Here is a 15,269-nt window from a genome sequence, read left to right as displayed (position 1 = left end):
TGTTTGCTGACATGAAGGGTGAAGCTAAGCTCCAATACACACCCACACACACACCCAGAGGTGTAACCCAATGACTCTAACTGTTGACACACCTATACACACACATACACCTGAAGCCCTGGTTTAATAATTGACCTAATGAGATGAAGGTATTTTGGTCTTTTTAGCAGTGATACTCAGACCTGGGGTAAAAATGGGCTGATGTGAGACATGAGACAGATTCCTCTGCTCTTTGGATGTCTCCTGGCTATTCAACACACTACAGTCATAAAGTGAAGCTACGGGTAGAACAGGTTCCAACAGCTCTGTGTTTGCCGCTGAATGAAAACAACACTCCTGCAGAGCAGAGCTCCCTCCAATAGGTGAACCACTCAGTTCGCTGGAATAGATTATCAGAGGTTGTTTGGATCATTGTCAGAGCCTCTGATCCTGCAGTTACAGATGAAGGGGCATGATCAGGAGCTGAATTCAGACCTGGCTGCTGCCCTCTCTGATGTGTGTTCCTCTTTCAGGCTACAGATCCACATTGGACACGTGGTCAAACAAAACTCTGCCTCTGTCAGAGACTCTGCAGGCTGCAGTATAGTCTGACTCCACTGATACACCTGAGAATTACACTCAATTACATCCAATTATCTACAAGATAAAAGCCAAATAGCAAAATATAATTTCTGGGCCAACCTATGTCTGGGTCTTTCCCACGTACTCACACATCTGGACAGATTCCAGGTGGCTGACAGCCAGAAAGCCTCTGGTGTGTGTGCCAGAATTGTTGTTTTGTGGAAGTAGTGTTTGATAAACATGTATAGGCGAATAGTCCAGATTAAATGCCATTTATTACATCCATATACCTGGCCACATGTTTGATTTATTCTTCTAAGCTTCATTTTTACGCCCCTCTGTCTCACCATCTGCACACTTTTCCAAGGTTGGAGAGTCTCAGTGCAGTGGTCCAACCTGGTCCACAGGAGGGTCAGCTGACACATCAGGGGTCAATGTCCATATTAAAGCCTGCACGGGTGCCAGGCTGGGGCTCAGTGGGGTCAGCCCAGTACAGCTCCAGAGAGGTTGGCATGGTCAAACTCAGTCCTGCATTCAGTTTATGGTACAACAGAGACACTGGAACCTGAAGGCCCTTTTACAGACATCCGAGTCTCATCTGTTATTCTTTGCTTTCCAAGCCAGTCACCAAGCACCAGAAGCTATGAATGAAAAAGAGGTTTATCTGATGGAGGAGGTGAGAGAGCCATAACATCTATGTCTCCAGCCATCTGTATAGCTAGTATGTTCGAGATGAGGACTTTGTGTAATAACTACAGCGGTTCACCTTTGTTTTCTCAACATGTTTGACTAACCTGAGGGTTTGTTTACCGTCTGACTTTCAGCGCAGTTCAGATCAACACATGAGAGAGGAAACCTACCATAACGAACTGGATTCATCCATTTCACCAGAGACACACTCAGACATTTCAAAGGTGTGTTGTTGAATAGAGGAAAAGCTCTGTCTTTAGAACTTGTGTTAAAGTCAAAGTTGTTGTTACAGTCTCGGTTCACTGTACGTAAAGGCGTCAGTCAAATGTTGAACTAAATACCGACTCTACCTCTGTGGGTCACTTTTAAGGGATTGGACGGCAATCACCAGACAAATAGGTGAGGCAAGCTGGGGCAGGCCCAGCCTCTATTGTGCCCCAAGGCACTCCATCCAATGAGAGAGAAGATGAGGAGCCCACCTCAGAAAAACACACAGTGGCCAATGTTCACTGACATTTATCTGCCATTATGTAAGTGATAGGTGCAGTGTGTCACCTGCCTGTACACGCTGAAGCATAACCACATACCACAGTCAGACGACAAGACTCTACACAACAAGCTGCTGCACAGAGGGTGGAGGACGTCTCTGGATCCTGGTCTGAGCTCTTAGGGACCCTCTGATCAGACTCTTTTAAGACACTAGGTTTTCATTTTAAAACAGTGTTTTTGATTAATGATCTTCCTAGACTGTTTTAGCTCTGCATCAGAAATTATTTCTACACAGAATTTAACACCCCACTTCAGAAATGTAAGACCTGACATACTGTCTGATGACTGATGTTGACGTATAATCTTTAAGGTGACATATAATTATCCCATATACAAAATGTTGGATGGATATACGAAGACATACAAGAAATACTCCCAAAAAACGTACATTATACATATACATTATACATTTTTAGTATGTTGTGAAACCGTATCTGTTAACAATATATTTTTAATCACATGTGCAAGTTTAATAAAACTGATTTTAAAGGGAACAACCACAGTCTGTGGTGGTTTCCTCCCATGTTATTTTTATCTTAATGTCCCTTGGTTCCTGTTAAAGCAGTCTGAGGTCCTGGTCTGGTCCCAGGTTGAAGTGGGTTAACCAATGTGGGTTCTGAGATATTTGTGGACTGAGGCTGCCTTGGGACAGTAATTTATCTGAGGCTCTCTACATTTTCTCTGGTTTGTGACTCTGATTCATAGTTCTCATGACCCCAGAGCAAAGTTTAATCTGAACAAGTCTGATTCATAATGATGGTAATACAACCTCCACATTCCTCAGTATGTATTCTAATCTTACAGAGACCTGATCCTGAAGAGACCTGAGGATAGTAAGACCTGATCTGAGAAGACCTGTAGATCATCAGGCCTGATATTTAAGGAGCCTGAGGGCCGTCAGACCTGATTTTAAAGGGGCCTGTAGACCATCCGACCAGATCTCAATTGACCCAAAGACAGTTGGACCTGATTCTAAAGGGGCCTGAGGGCACTTACAGAGAAATGTATGGAGCTTGTAGTTTGATTGTGCTCTGTGCTCTTCAACATAGGCTGACAGAGTTAGTAACAGTATGGATGAGCCAATGCAAACAAAACAAGGCTGTAAAAGTGGACTGGTGAGTAAGTCTGATTTTTAACTGTGATGACGTTTAACATCTACTGTACGTCAACCGCTGTAGTCTCATTTAGACACTGGTGAGCAACTGGCCTGTTGCCATGTTTGACCTTTAACGAGTCAGCACTGGACTATATACTGATGTGTTTTAGAGGAAAACATGAAAATGTCCTGAACCTGAGGTATTAACCAGAGACATGATTTCTGCCATCCAACCATAAAACACGCTCAACAAACTCAGGGAACAGGAGGATCTAACACGTGTGTTTATGTCCGGGTTAAGGAGTCGTTCCTGAGGCATAATAATTAAAGTATTACCAAACAAACGTGCCCAAACAGACTAAACAAGTCACCACATCACAGACCACCGTGACCTGAGGGGGTCAGGTTCAAGCACAAAGTGTCACAGAGGTGGAACAGTTTGAGGCTGCACTCAGGCGATCACCTGCTGCAGGTCTGATCAAATCCTAACAACAGTGATTCAACAGTGAGACTGGAAAAACAAGGTGGAACGGTTTGTCATACACAAACCAACAAAAGACAACAACAACAAACGTGTTCAAATGGAAAAAACGTTTGATCCTCACTTTGAGACGTGGGTCTCATAGGTTTACCAACCTACAATGGTGGTTTAGAAATTATATTATTGTAGTTGTGTGATACATTGAGTCATTTTTTAATTTCACCTAACACTGTAGTACAACAAGCGGCTGTTACCTGCAGGAATTAGTTACTTCTCACATCACATTAAGAACTTGCTTATAATTAACATGTACTTGCTTCATTGTACAAGCCTCTGATGGAGTCAGGCTGTCACTGTCAGCTTGATCACTGCTGACTCTTACATCAGACCAACTCTAATTCAAAGACGTAATGTTTTATATTTACCTCCTTTTATCTATTTTTAATTTCCTCTATTGTATTTATAACTTCTCTCTTTTTTGACTTTTTTTTAAATTTTGATTATTTGCCTTGTTCTCTGGTGTTTGAACCTGTGTATATATTATATTATATATGTTTATATTATATACATTATTATATACAGTATGTATATAAAATATATACACAGGTTCAAACATCCTATATAACATCTGGAGCACACACACCACCACCACCACGCATTGTTAGCATGAATGTTACTTTGATGGTCACTGACATGAACCTGACTGTTCATATTAACACTACAGTCTGGAACAGAACTGAGTGTCACACACTGGCTATATTTACTCTGTGTGTGTGTGTGTGTGTGTGTGTGTGTGTGTGTGTGTGTGTGTGTGTGTGTGTGTGTGTGTGTGTGTGTGTGTGTGTGTGTGTGTGTGTGTGTGTGTGTGTGTGTGTGTGTGTGTGTGTGTGTGTGTGTGTGTGTGTGTGTGTGTGTGTGTGTGTGTGTGTCTGTATACCGGGTACATGTAATGGACTTTGCTCTGGACATGTAAAGAGAGAGAAGAACTAAATGTTCTGAAAAGAAGAGAAGTGATAAACAGTGACTGTAGAGAGCATAGCTGTCACTGTGTGTGTGTCTGCGTGTGTGTGTGTCTGCGTGTGTGTGTGTGTGTGTGTGTGTGTGTGTGTGTGTGTGTGTGTGTGTGTGTGTGTGTGTGTGTGTGTGTGTGTGTGTGTGTGTGTGTGTGTGTGTGTGTGTCACTCTGACACAAGGGGACACAAGGCTGACTCCATCTTACATAAAGCTTTACTCAGCAGACCCACACTCAGCTAACCTACTACATCCTCATCCTCACAGCTCTGTCAGGAGGAGGCTGCTGATGTGATTCATGGGAAGGAAACACAACCTTCATCTGTTTGTCATTGGCTGTCTATCTCTGCTCGCTCTCATCCAAACATGTTTTATCACCAGCACATACACACACACACACACACACACACACTGGGTCCTCACTCCACAAGGAGGAGGAGGATGCTCTCTGATGATGAACCTGTAAATGGACTGAAAATGTTCTCACCTTTAAAGTTACAAAGCACTTTACAACTTCACCTCTCATTTGGCCAACACACACATGCCTCAGAGATGCTCACAAGTCTTTTTTTTTTTTTGTAATTCCTGTCTCAACCACACAGCATAACAGCCCTGCTGCTTGAAACACTCAACGTCAAAAACACTCACAAGTTGTTGTTTTTTTAAAGTCTCAGGACTTTGATCTGAAGTCCAAGTCAGTGCTCTACACTAACAGTCAAAGGATCCTCACGATCTACATCGATGTGGACTCTGTTGATGCAGCTTCACATCAACATTTTTAAAAGAATGAGACGTGGTTTGAAAACACAGCGTGTACACAACATCATCATCTGAAAACAGAGTTATGGAGTCTCAGTTCAAGGTCGCCTCTCTAACTGGAAAAAAACAAACAAAAAAACATCAGCCCACCCCTCTGATGAGACCAAGAGCCTGCGTCCCCATGGGGCTCTTCACCAGTCATAAATAACATCATGTGACTGAGTCAGCCTCCATCAATCAGCCAGATCCTAACCAACACCCTGCTCTGAGCCACAGCCATGCAGCCAGGAACTCAGGCATCACTAAATCCTGCTTTTGCAATAAGAAGTCCCACTGCACAGGGAGGGTTCCTCAGGGTTAGACCAGTGGCTCTGTGAGGAACCACAGTCTCACTGAAACATTTCTCTATCTCTTGCTCCTTCACTTTTTAATATCTAAGACACTGTGCTGCAAAAGACTTTTCCACAAATGCTCATCATGAGGATATAAAACCACAAAGAACCAACACATGTACATGGAGCCAATACCTAATTTTACGCACATGACCTCATTAATGTTCTTACAGACATCCCAGCAGATTTTGCCCCATCAAAAAGATTTCACTGACCTTAAAGGCAAACTTGCGGGTGATGTTATCCGAAGGCTGCACTCCTCCGATCCGAAAACTGAGCAGCGGCAGACTCCCTAACACCGACTCCTCCTTCTCATCTGTGGAGAGGGAGAACGTGCAAGGTGTGAGAACACATCCCAAGGACCAGTCGGAGACAGAGGAGGACAACAACAGTCACATCCCGATCCAGTTTGACCTGCAGGAGAACGTTTTCCCAGCATTCCCTCTGCTCCCACGGTGACAGCTGCCTAGAATAGATATCCATTATGGTCCGAGGGGTCCCTGTGATAAGCAGTGGTAATGGCTCTCTCTCCTCTCTCTCCCCTCTCTCTCTCTCTCTCTCTCTCTCACACACACACACACAGAGCAGGATCCAGCGGTGATAAACAGGAGCACGGTGCCGACTAAATAATGGAAGCAGACATGAAAATTTCAGCAGTTAGAAAAGGATCCAGTGTGTGTGTATCTGAGAGCTCCTACCTCTGATTTCTCCAACGCTGCTGCTCTGCACCAATGCTCTCCCTCTCTCTCTCTGCTGCCGCTCACTGAGTGTGTGTGTTCATGTGTGGGTGTGTGTGAGAGGGAGACAGCAAACGAGGGCAAGGGGGAGAGAGAGAGAGAGAGAGAGAGAGAGATCTGAGGGAGGGGGAAGGGCTTGTGCAATCATACAATACACTGGAAGAGAGAGAGAGAAAGAAAGAGAGAGAGAGAAAGAGGGAGTGTGTGTGTGTGTGTGTGTTTGCGTGAGATAATGATCTGCCCATGTGACTCAGTGTTGCAGGAATCTCGGCCCCCAGCCAACTGTACCTGCTGCTTGTGTGCACCAATGAGATTTCATGCACACACAGACATGCACACGCCAACGGGGACAGCAGGTAAATAGACCTGCCTCTCCCTGGCTCGTGTCTCCCACACCCATCTGAATGATTTATTGTTGTCTGTATTTATAGAGTGAAGCCATGAAAACAGAAACACACAGGAAAAAACAGTGTTGACGAGAGGAAACGAAGATCAGCTTAACGATGTAAACACTTGACACATCAGATCAGATGATCTGTAGGATGTTTATTGTTTTTTTTTTATCTATCATCAAGGTAAGGATGCGTCCAGGGGTTTCTGTTTTATTTGTCAGGGTTTGAGACAATGGATGCAGTGGTGCTGACAGCGTTAATATTTAAACAGCTGAACCAAGCCTCTGCAGAGATGGTGAGTAAGACAAATGTGTAACTTCCTCCTGAGCAGATCATAAAAGACAATAGTAATATTACAACTTAACACAACTCATTCATCCCAACATTAAAAGAATACGAATAAAAATAAAAATGAGAATAAGAATGACTTTACTAATCCCCAAAGGGAAATTAGGTGGCTGAGGTGTTTTGGTTGAAGTCTGGTCACATTTTTCTTATTTTCAGTAAAATTCAGATCAAACAGATCTGACTGTCTCCTGATTAGAGCTGTGATTGATCTGAGTCCCCTGAGCTGAGGAGAGATCACACACACACACACATGAGAGATGCTCACAAGTTGTTTTTCAGTCTAAATCATGTTTTGTGTCTTTGATCTTTAGTCAAAGTCAAGACTCAGGACTCTAGACTAAGACTGACCCACCAAACTCCATCTGGAAACAACATAGCAGACAACCTGCCCCAATGGTTAATCTATCAATTTCCAATACTTTAATCTTGCTGATAAATAAACACTGATGAATACAGAACCACTTCACAAAGGCGTCAAAGAAAAAAAACAAATCCAAGTTCCAAACTCAACAAAACTGTGCAGGGGAATAAAAAACCTGATAAAGCTTTGATGTCGTGATACAACAATTCATTTATTTACCTTCATGTGTGTGAAGTCGCCCAAAGGTTCAAGGTCTTTATTTGCACAACACTTGCACAAATAAAGAACAGTGGATGCTCTGCCGATGAGCAAACACTTCTATTACACATCCTATCTCAAAATAGAAAAGACAAATTTTCTCACTTGAAATGTCAAAGTTGTTGTGCATCTGCATCCGACCCTTCAATCACTATAACAACCACCTTAAGCACCTTAACACTCTGCCCACTGTAACACTGGGCATCCTATAACACCCTCAACACTTTGAACACCTTGAAAACATATCAACCACCCTTAACACCCCATAAGACTCTGAACACCCTAAAACCAAGCATCCTGAACACATTAATACACTGAACACTTTGAATATCCGAACACTACCATAAACAATATACAGTAGTACCTGCCCTGAACACTCTTTACACCCTGTAACACTCTTAATATCCTAAAAATGAACATCTTGAACACCCGAAGACTCTGAACACCTTGAACGTCCTGACTCCTGACACAACAAACAATGAAGCAACTACCTTGAACACCCTAACACCGAGCACCCTGAACACCATAACACCATAACAAACACCTTGAACACCCTCATACTCTCCAACCCAGAGCGATTTGTCTTGTCAGTCATCGGTGTATATTTGTCTGTAGAGACACACTGATGGAAACGCAGACTGAGCACCAGCCAGTCAGAGACAGGCCTGTAAAACACAGCCCACACAACAAAAGTACTGCGCCTTCTCTCCTCCCTCCTGCCCATTTTTTGGCCCTCGGTCCTCGCTGGCATAGCAATCACAGTGGTAAATTGCACTGTCACACATTCCTGCCTCCATCGCTCCCTCTCTCTAAGCCTCCTTTTCCAAAACACAGCTGGGCCAGGCAGAGAGGGAGGAGAGGCTGGAACAAATCAGACGTGTTCAGAATGAAGAGAGCAGCCCCCGGCACAAAGGAATAATGTCTAATAAGACAGAAAGGAAGAGCACTCAGAGGCCATGTGTGTAAAATGAGTACATCCTGAACATGGGTTACTGTTGTGTCGTACATAGAGAGACAAGGGACAAAGATTTGTGTCTCAGTCGGCGCCACAGAAGAAGAAATAGCAGCAGCTTTTAATCCTGAAGGGGTTTGGGTGGCCACTCTTATCTCAGCTTGTTTTGTGACTTTGTCTTGTGTTCTGGCTTTTCTGCTGGAATTTGCTCAAGGTTATTTAAGGCTGAGAAGTGGGGGACAAACAGGACTGACGGAAGGTCGGGAGTGCCAGCACTGGACAGCAAGGAGGAGATAAAGACCAGAAAAACACAACACCTGCACCTGGATGATGAGGGGAGTGAACTGAAACTTGGTCCCTATAACTGTCCCAGGAGTTTTAAGTTGCTACCAGACAAACTTTTATCAGTTAAGAAAAATGAAAACTATTCTGGTGATACACAAATAATGTAAATAATATTTAGAGCGGGGTAGTGGTATTTCTCCCTGTGCCTGTGTGTGGGCTCTCCAGCTTCCTCCCACCGACCAGGTTGATTAGTGACTCTACTGTAAATTGCCTGTATGGGGGAATGTGTAAGTCGTTTCTTGGTACAGCCAATGCATCAATGTCAATCCAGACTTTTCACAAAAACAGATGCTGCTAATGTTGGGGGTAAATTATTGGGAAATATTTAATGTGATTCACCTTTGGTTTTCAATGGTGTAGTCAGAGCTACCTTTTCTCATTGAGCAGTTTAAAGCAGAAGTAAGTGGAATGTTTGTGTTAATATAAGTCTTAAATAGGTATATCTTCCGACAGCAATCACTTATATAGAGTGTTTGGTCCGAAACACGGGTCTGTCAGTCACTCTGCTCTGCTGTAAGCCGAGGAGAAAACTTTCCTTGTATCCTACAACCTTTATCCAATGAGGAGAGAGAACGGCATAAAGGGGCGGTCCTCTCTGTGTGTGCAGCCAAGGGATGCGTGTGAATGTGGTGACGTAGGGACGAGGGCGGGGACTGCTAACTCCATCTGCTGACAGGAAGTTAGCCAAAACGACCGGATCGCTTACTTCTGCTTTATCAATAGGAGGTAGATAGACTATTGACTTAGTTTTTATGCTATTCATAATTATGACTGAATAAAAATATATCTGCATCTTTAACAATCATGACAAGATATGGAGCTGCAGCAGGCCAATGGATAATAAAAAGCACATAGTGTTTTTCTAGAGAGACATTGATGACCAACATTACTGTCACAGTAAAGGATAAACAGATAATAAGTACATGTTTCTGGTCAAGTCCTTAACCAGATATTTACCTTATTCTCTGCAAATGAAATTATAAAAAAAAAACAAGCTGGTGAAAATATAACTGAACATTTGAACTTTTAGGGGGAAAACTACAGATGTGTATTAGTGTGTATTAACCCAAAGACATATGTTTAATGTTTGCCATCTGAAGTGGAGATCTAGACGGTGTCAGCTGGTGTCAGAGAAAATCAGAGTAAAACCAGTGAAGTGAACTGACAGAGGTTAACGTTTTAAGACTTTATCACCTCCATCTTGGGCCATGATTGGCTGTGTAACATCTGCTGCAGAAAACCACTGACAGCTGGAAAGGAGAGGAAATCCACAGCAGCGCTATACGAATTGGAGATGTTGTGTCTAATTATCATCCAAGCAAGAAGTAACAAGGCAAGGGGCAGAAATAGAAAGCTGATATTCAGATACAAGGGCCTCCGTGACCTACTCCGTGTACCTGGAGGACAGTTAGATATCACATGACACATCTGGACGAGTCATGTGACAGCTCAAGTATCATCTGCCAGTCTCCATCCCCATGGCAACAGCTCCAGCCCGCCCTTTCTGCTGACATATCTCATCTTTGCCTCACAGGAGTGAAGTTATTAAAGTCTTAAAGATTCTCCTACAGCGTTTTTATTGTCAGGGTTCACTGGTAGGACCGCAGCCACCGTTACCATGGTGACGTACACTGCTGAAAAGAGAGCCACTGTTGTGAGGCTGCAGCCCAGAGTCAGTTCAGTGACCCATTAATGTGTGTGTGTGAGAAATGCCTCACATCTCGGCGCGTGTGCATGCACGCACACACACACACACACACAGAAACACAGCTCTTTACATAAACAGTCATCAGCTCCTGTATGTTAACGCTCAAGTTAGGTTAATATCTCATATAAGCCATCATTCAAAAACATTCTCATAGCGGCAGAACTGAGTGTTTTCCTGTCTTCGACACAACATAACATTAACTGACAGGTCGATCTATGGCGACTCTGAGAGCTCATCTTAACGCAGCTCAGGGAAAAAGACACAGATACACACTGCAAATTCAAGTTGGCAGTACTGTGAAGGTGGAGTCCTTACCACAGCAGCCCGACTCATGTCCAACCCGTGGCCTACCATATCATCTCTCTAAATAAAGATAGGTTAAATAACTTAAAAGAATAACCAGAAGAATCAAAAGTAATAAAAGAGAAAAAACCTGCTGGGACACACATTTACTGTCAAATTGGGCATAAAACCTAATTAAAGTCCAAGGAGTTGGCCACTTTTTAGTGTTCCCTGGATACACATGTGTTGTCACATTGATGAATATACCAGATTTGTGTGTTTTCGTGTGTTTTCTTATGCTCTCTTTTTGAGCTCTCAGGGCCACTGTAGAAAAAAAACACTCAGGAAACACTACTGTCTGTAAGAAGAGCCCTCCAAACGGACAGGTAGAGGACGATACTGTTCATAACATGCAGTCCAGCACCAAGTGCATTGCAGTTCTGGTTAAGGTTAGTTAGTGCAGTTAAAGCAGGTGCATTGGATGAAACAGAACTGATCCAGATGAAAGCATCATCAGAAACTAAAAAGATAATTATGCAACTGACCTAACTGACTTGTATGTGTTGTTGCCCTGGTGAAGACTCCACTGATGAGCAGCTCTTGAGATACTGACTCTAAACTCTTTGTATACAGAGCTTGTGACTCCTGCCACTGTATAATAACAGCGTGAACAGATACTGCTCTGGGGTGAGGAAGTGAGGACAACTGCAGAGGAGTGACTGGAGGGAGGTGAAGCACTAACCTTTGTAATAGAAGAGACATCTGTCAGTGAGGACAAACCACCTCTTGTTCCACTGCTTCACTCCACTGCTGGCCTGTAGGAGCACACATCACACTCTCACCATCATCATCACCAACAACATCATCATCATCATCATCATCCCCGGAGAGACAAGAAGCGATGACCTGATGTGTCAGGTGCTTCTCCACTGTTATCTAATACAAGTGTCCTACAGCTCCATTGAGAGACCTGTTTTGTAAAAACAGGGTCTTGACCTGGCTTCAAATGGGAAATTATTATTCAACCTTTGAATAACTTAAGAGAAGACACTAACCTGGTGCATCTCCCTCTGTTTGTTTTACGCAGTGTGACACAAGCTCTGATGCCAAGAGGTAGAAATTTAAACTCCTACATTTCAGTTTCTTTAGTTTTTAAATAAATCTTTATCCATTGATACAGCTGTTTCACCGTCTCAGTGGGTCATTTAAATTCAGCACTGTGCTGATTTACATAAACAGCTCTTATTGTTATTCTCTCAGCTCTTCCTGTTTTATGATACTCTGTGAAAAGCTGATGTTGTTTATCGACACTGGATCCTACAGTTCCCATCACTCCCATAAACTCAGGTGAGCTCTCCCATAAAAACAGCGAGCAGAGAGAAGAGCTAGTACCTGCTTGCACAGCCAGCCCTGTTTGGCAACTGCTGCTTTGGGGTTCCTGCGCATTGAGTTGGAGCGCTTCCCAAAGGTAGCCGCCTTCCTGGGAGTACGAGACACCTGCGGGTAAGTGGACAAACAGAGGAACAAATCATTTTATTTCTATGTTATTTTCATTAAATGTCCAAAAAAAGCTAGGGGTTGATTAATTATTATTATTATTATTATTATTATTATTATTATTATTATTATTATTATTATTATTATTATTATTATTATTATTATTATTATTATTGTACAGTATATTACTATCTCCATTTCTTGTTTTGATACACTCAATAATACAGTATAACATGCAACTGTATACTCTACAGTTTTTATTCTGTTTAAAAAATGACTGGTTTACAGCTTTGCAGTTTTGTGTGTGTGTGTGTGTGTACGAGTTTGTCTCACCCTGGTGTAAGGCTGGGCCTCTGGAGAAATGTCTGACACCATGTTGTTGCTCTTGCACTTATTAATCCTCTCAGCTGCAGTGTTCACCTTCACATTCATATCCAGATCACAGTTCCTGCAAAGAAAACACAAACACCCTGCAGTCAATTTACTGTCACCTCACAACAAAACTGTCAGACAATCACTGTGCAACAAGTCTGGTCTGGGCCGGACGAGGTCAGCTCAGCCTCCAGCCTCTGACACTGTTAGACCACAGGTACGTGACGGGGACATCTAGTGGGCATGTGGGTAGTGACCTGTCAGGAGCAGGATGGCAGAGTGTGAGTCATAAAGCCATCAACTCATAAAACCTCAGATACGGACAGTTAGATAAATAATCTGTCCCACTGTGGAAACACCCGTGATTACATCTTTTGCACTGTGGCCCAACAGTGACTCCTCCTTCAGAGTCACTGACGTCTTTTCCTCATGAATCAAAATCAGAATCAGCTGGACCAGATCAGTCAGTTCTTTGGGGGTTTAATGCATGAGTCACATAACATTTCAATTCACCCATTTCTATAACTAATTCATCTTCATTTTGTATTAGCACCATGTAATGGGCTTGTTTCTATGTATTTTCAGGATGAGTCGCTGAATCCTGCACCATATGATTCACTCTCTTCTCTCCTCTGATTCAGTTTTATTATAGACGTATAAGCTGCCAGGAATTATTAAGAAGCTGCTGTTGACACAGTAGCGAATAATAGGTTTAGGACTTCCCACCAGATGTTTGGTGAGGACTGTGAAGGTCCCTCTAAAAACTTCATTTGGTGTTTGTGTTTGCCTTGCTGTAGACCCGAAGACATCCACTTCACAACTTCATCACATAAAAAACATCAGAAAATTATTGTTTTAATGTCTCATCAACACTATGATTCATACATCATCCACTCTATCCACAGCTCTATCTAGCATAATTTACACCACCGACAGCATCATCTACATCAGGGATGTCAAACTCAATCACATACATCAATATGAAATTTTCTTGTGGGCCACATAAAATTGTATCGTGGGGTCGGATCTGGCCCCGGGCCCTGAGTTTCATATCATCAACAACAGTGTCATCCACAACATCAACATCAACACCATCAACAGCATCCTCAGCAGAACCATCCACAGTATCAAGCATAGTATTACCCACGGTCTGTTACATTATACTGTGGTTGTAGATTACTCACTGCAGATAAGAGTGTATTGGTGTGGGCTCTTCCAGCTGGATCACGCTCACTGCTGGTCCAGCTGGTCCACTGGGGTCATGTTGACTGAAAGGAGACAAAGAGGACGCAGGTCAGCACAGGGTTTTAAAAAGACATCATGGGATGTCAACTAGAGAAAAATGTATTACACCATGGTTAAGATGTTGTTGTTTAGAGTTTACCCATCATTTCTGTCAGTGTTGAAATGAATGATGGACATTTGATGAATACAGTGTTTCTGTTATAATGACAATACTACATGTTTATAATAAGACTGAATTATCTCTTGATAGGAAATTTAAAAAAAAAAATACTGGGCTTGACTGGAGACAGCAGCACTGCAGCTGTCTGCTTGGATCAACCCACAGTGCTCTGAATCTGCAGCTGGTTCAGGGCTTCACACTCACATGCTGCTGCCCTGGAAGCTAAGGCTCCCTCAGTGTGTGTGTGTGTGTGTACATACATGTGTGTGAGGATGTGTGCGTGTTTCATTGGCATGTGCCCTAGTTACCAGGCCTCTGCTAGAAGAGGAGAGAAACTGCAAAACGCAGAAGACGCATACTGAGCTGAAGTGAAACCAGAGCACATACAAGAGGTAAATAACATAAATAAGTGAAATGTGTAGTTTATTTACTCGCTTAATTACTTAATTCCTCCTCTTTTCTCTGGTTTCTTGAGCGTCCCACTGGTAGATGAAACACTGCTGGGTTACCTGTGTGGCTCGTCACTCGTGTGTGACGAGCCATTTCAGCCCTGACCCAAAAAACAGGTCCTGGTTTGTGGTGGATGTCTGAATATGCAACGTACTTGAACATCTCTGAACTGATCTGAACTGAATCTGTCTAAAAACAAAATGTACTCACTATTTCTATATGGCACTCATATTTTTATCAAGATGCTATGTGAACTAACAGCTCCCACTTTCTGATATACTATGTCAGCCAGACACACACCTATTTGTGTAAGTGGGAGAGAAAGGAAGAGAGAGACTTTGAGACAGAGTGATAACCTACAAACCCACATAGAGGAAGTTGCTGGGTAGAGAATAAAAACCTGACAGCAGGAACTGGACCAGGTGGACCTGCTGGAGGACTAACACTTACACACTGTGCTCATAAGAGTGACCGAGTCACAGCAGTCAAAAACACAACCAAGCTTTGTCAAATGTAACTCTGATATACGCATATACTACAATTAATAGCCTACTACAGGTAGAGTTTGACATGAGCAGCAGCAGCACAACATCACTAGAGATAAGTATCAACTACATCTCAGT

At 42.9% G+C, this 15,269-nt stretch overlaps 2 protein-coding genes across 12 annotated transcripts in view; one reads left to right on the top strand and one right to left on the bottom strand.

The window, feature by feature from the left end:
- plekha6 (pleckstrin homology domain containing, family A member 6) overlaps positions 1-14,037 on the bottom strand; it is a 38,286-nt gene extending 24,249 nt beyond the window's left edge. For 5 of the 11 annotated variants that reach the window (XM_083971937.1, XM_083971941.1, XM_083971942.1 and 2 more), the window contains exons 1-4: positions 12,753-12,866; positions 12,315-12,419; positions 11,665-11,737; positions 5,755-5,855 (exon numbers count right to left, since the gene is read on the bottom strand). In XM_083971937.1, coding sequence (XP_083828063.1) covers positions 5,755-5,855; positions 11,665-11,737; positions 12,315-12,419; positions 12,753-12,851 — 378 coding nt within the window. In that variant the 5' untranslated portion in view covers positions 12,852-12,866. Of the gene's footprint in view, positions 1-1,421; positions 1,624-5,754; positions 5,856-5,953; positions 5,994-6,237; positions 6,343-11,664; positions 11,738-12,314; positions 12,420-12,752; positions 12,868-13,975 lie in introns of those variants that run through there. The other 6 variants (XM_083971945.1, XM_083971946.1, XM_083971940.1 and 3 more) reach the window with 5 other exon arrangements.
- Positions 1-15,269, top strand: part of tp53rk (TP53 regulating kinase) — a gene marked incomplete at its 5' end in the record, with an annotated part of 199,246 nt that overhangs the window by 132,759 nt on the left and 51,218 nt on the right. The gene's annotated exons all lie outside the window — the stretch shown is intronic.

This window comes from Trachurus trachurus, assembly GCF_905171665.1.
Source record: "Trachurus trachurus genome assembly, chromosome: 5".
In the NCBI taxonomy this organism is placed as follows: Eukaryota; Metazoa; Chordata; class Actinopteri; order Carangiformes; family Carangidae; genus Trachurus; species Trachurus trachurus.
This window is presented reverse-complemented; position numbering and strand designations above follow the sequence as displayed.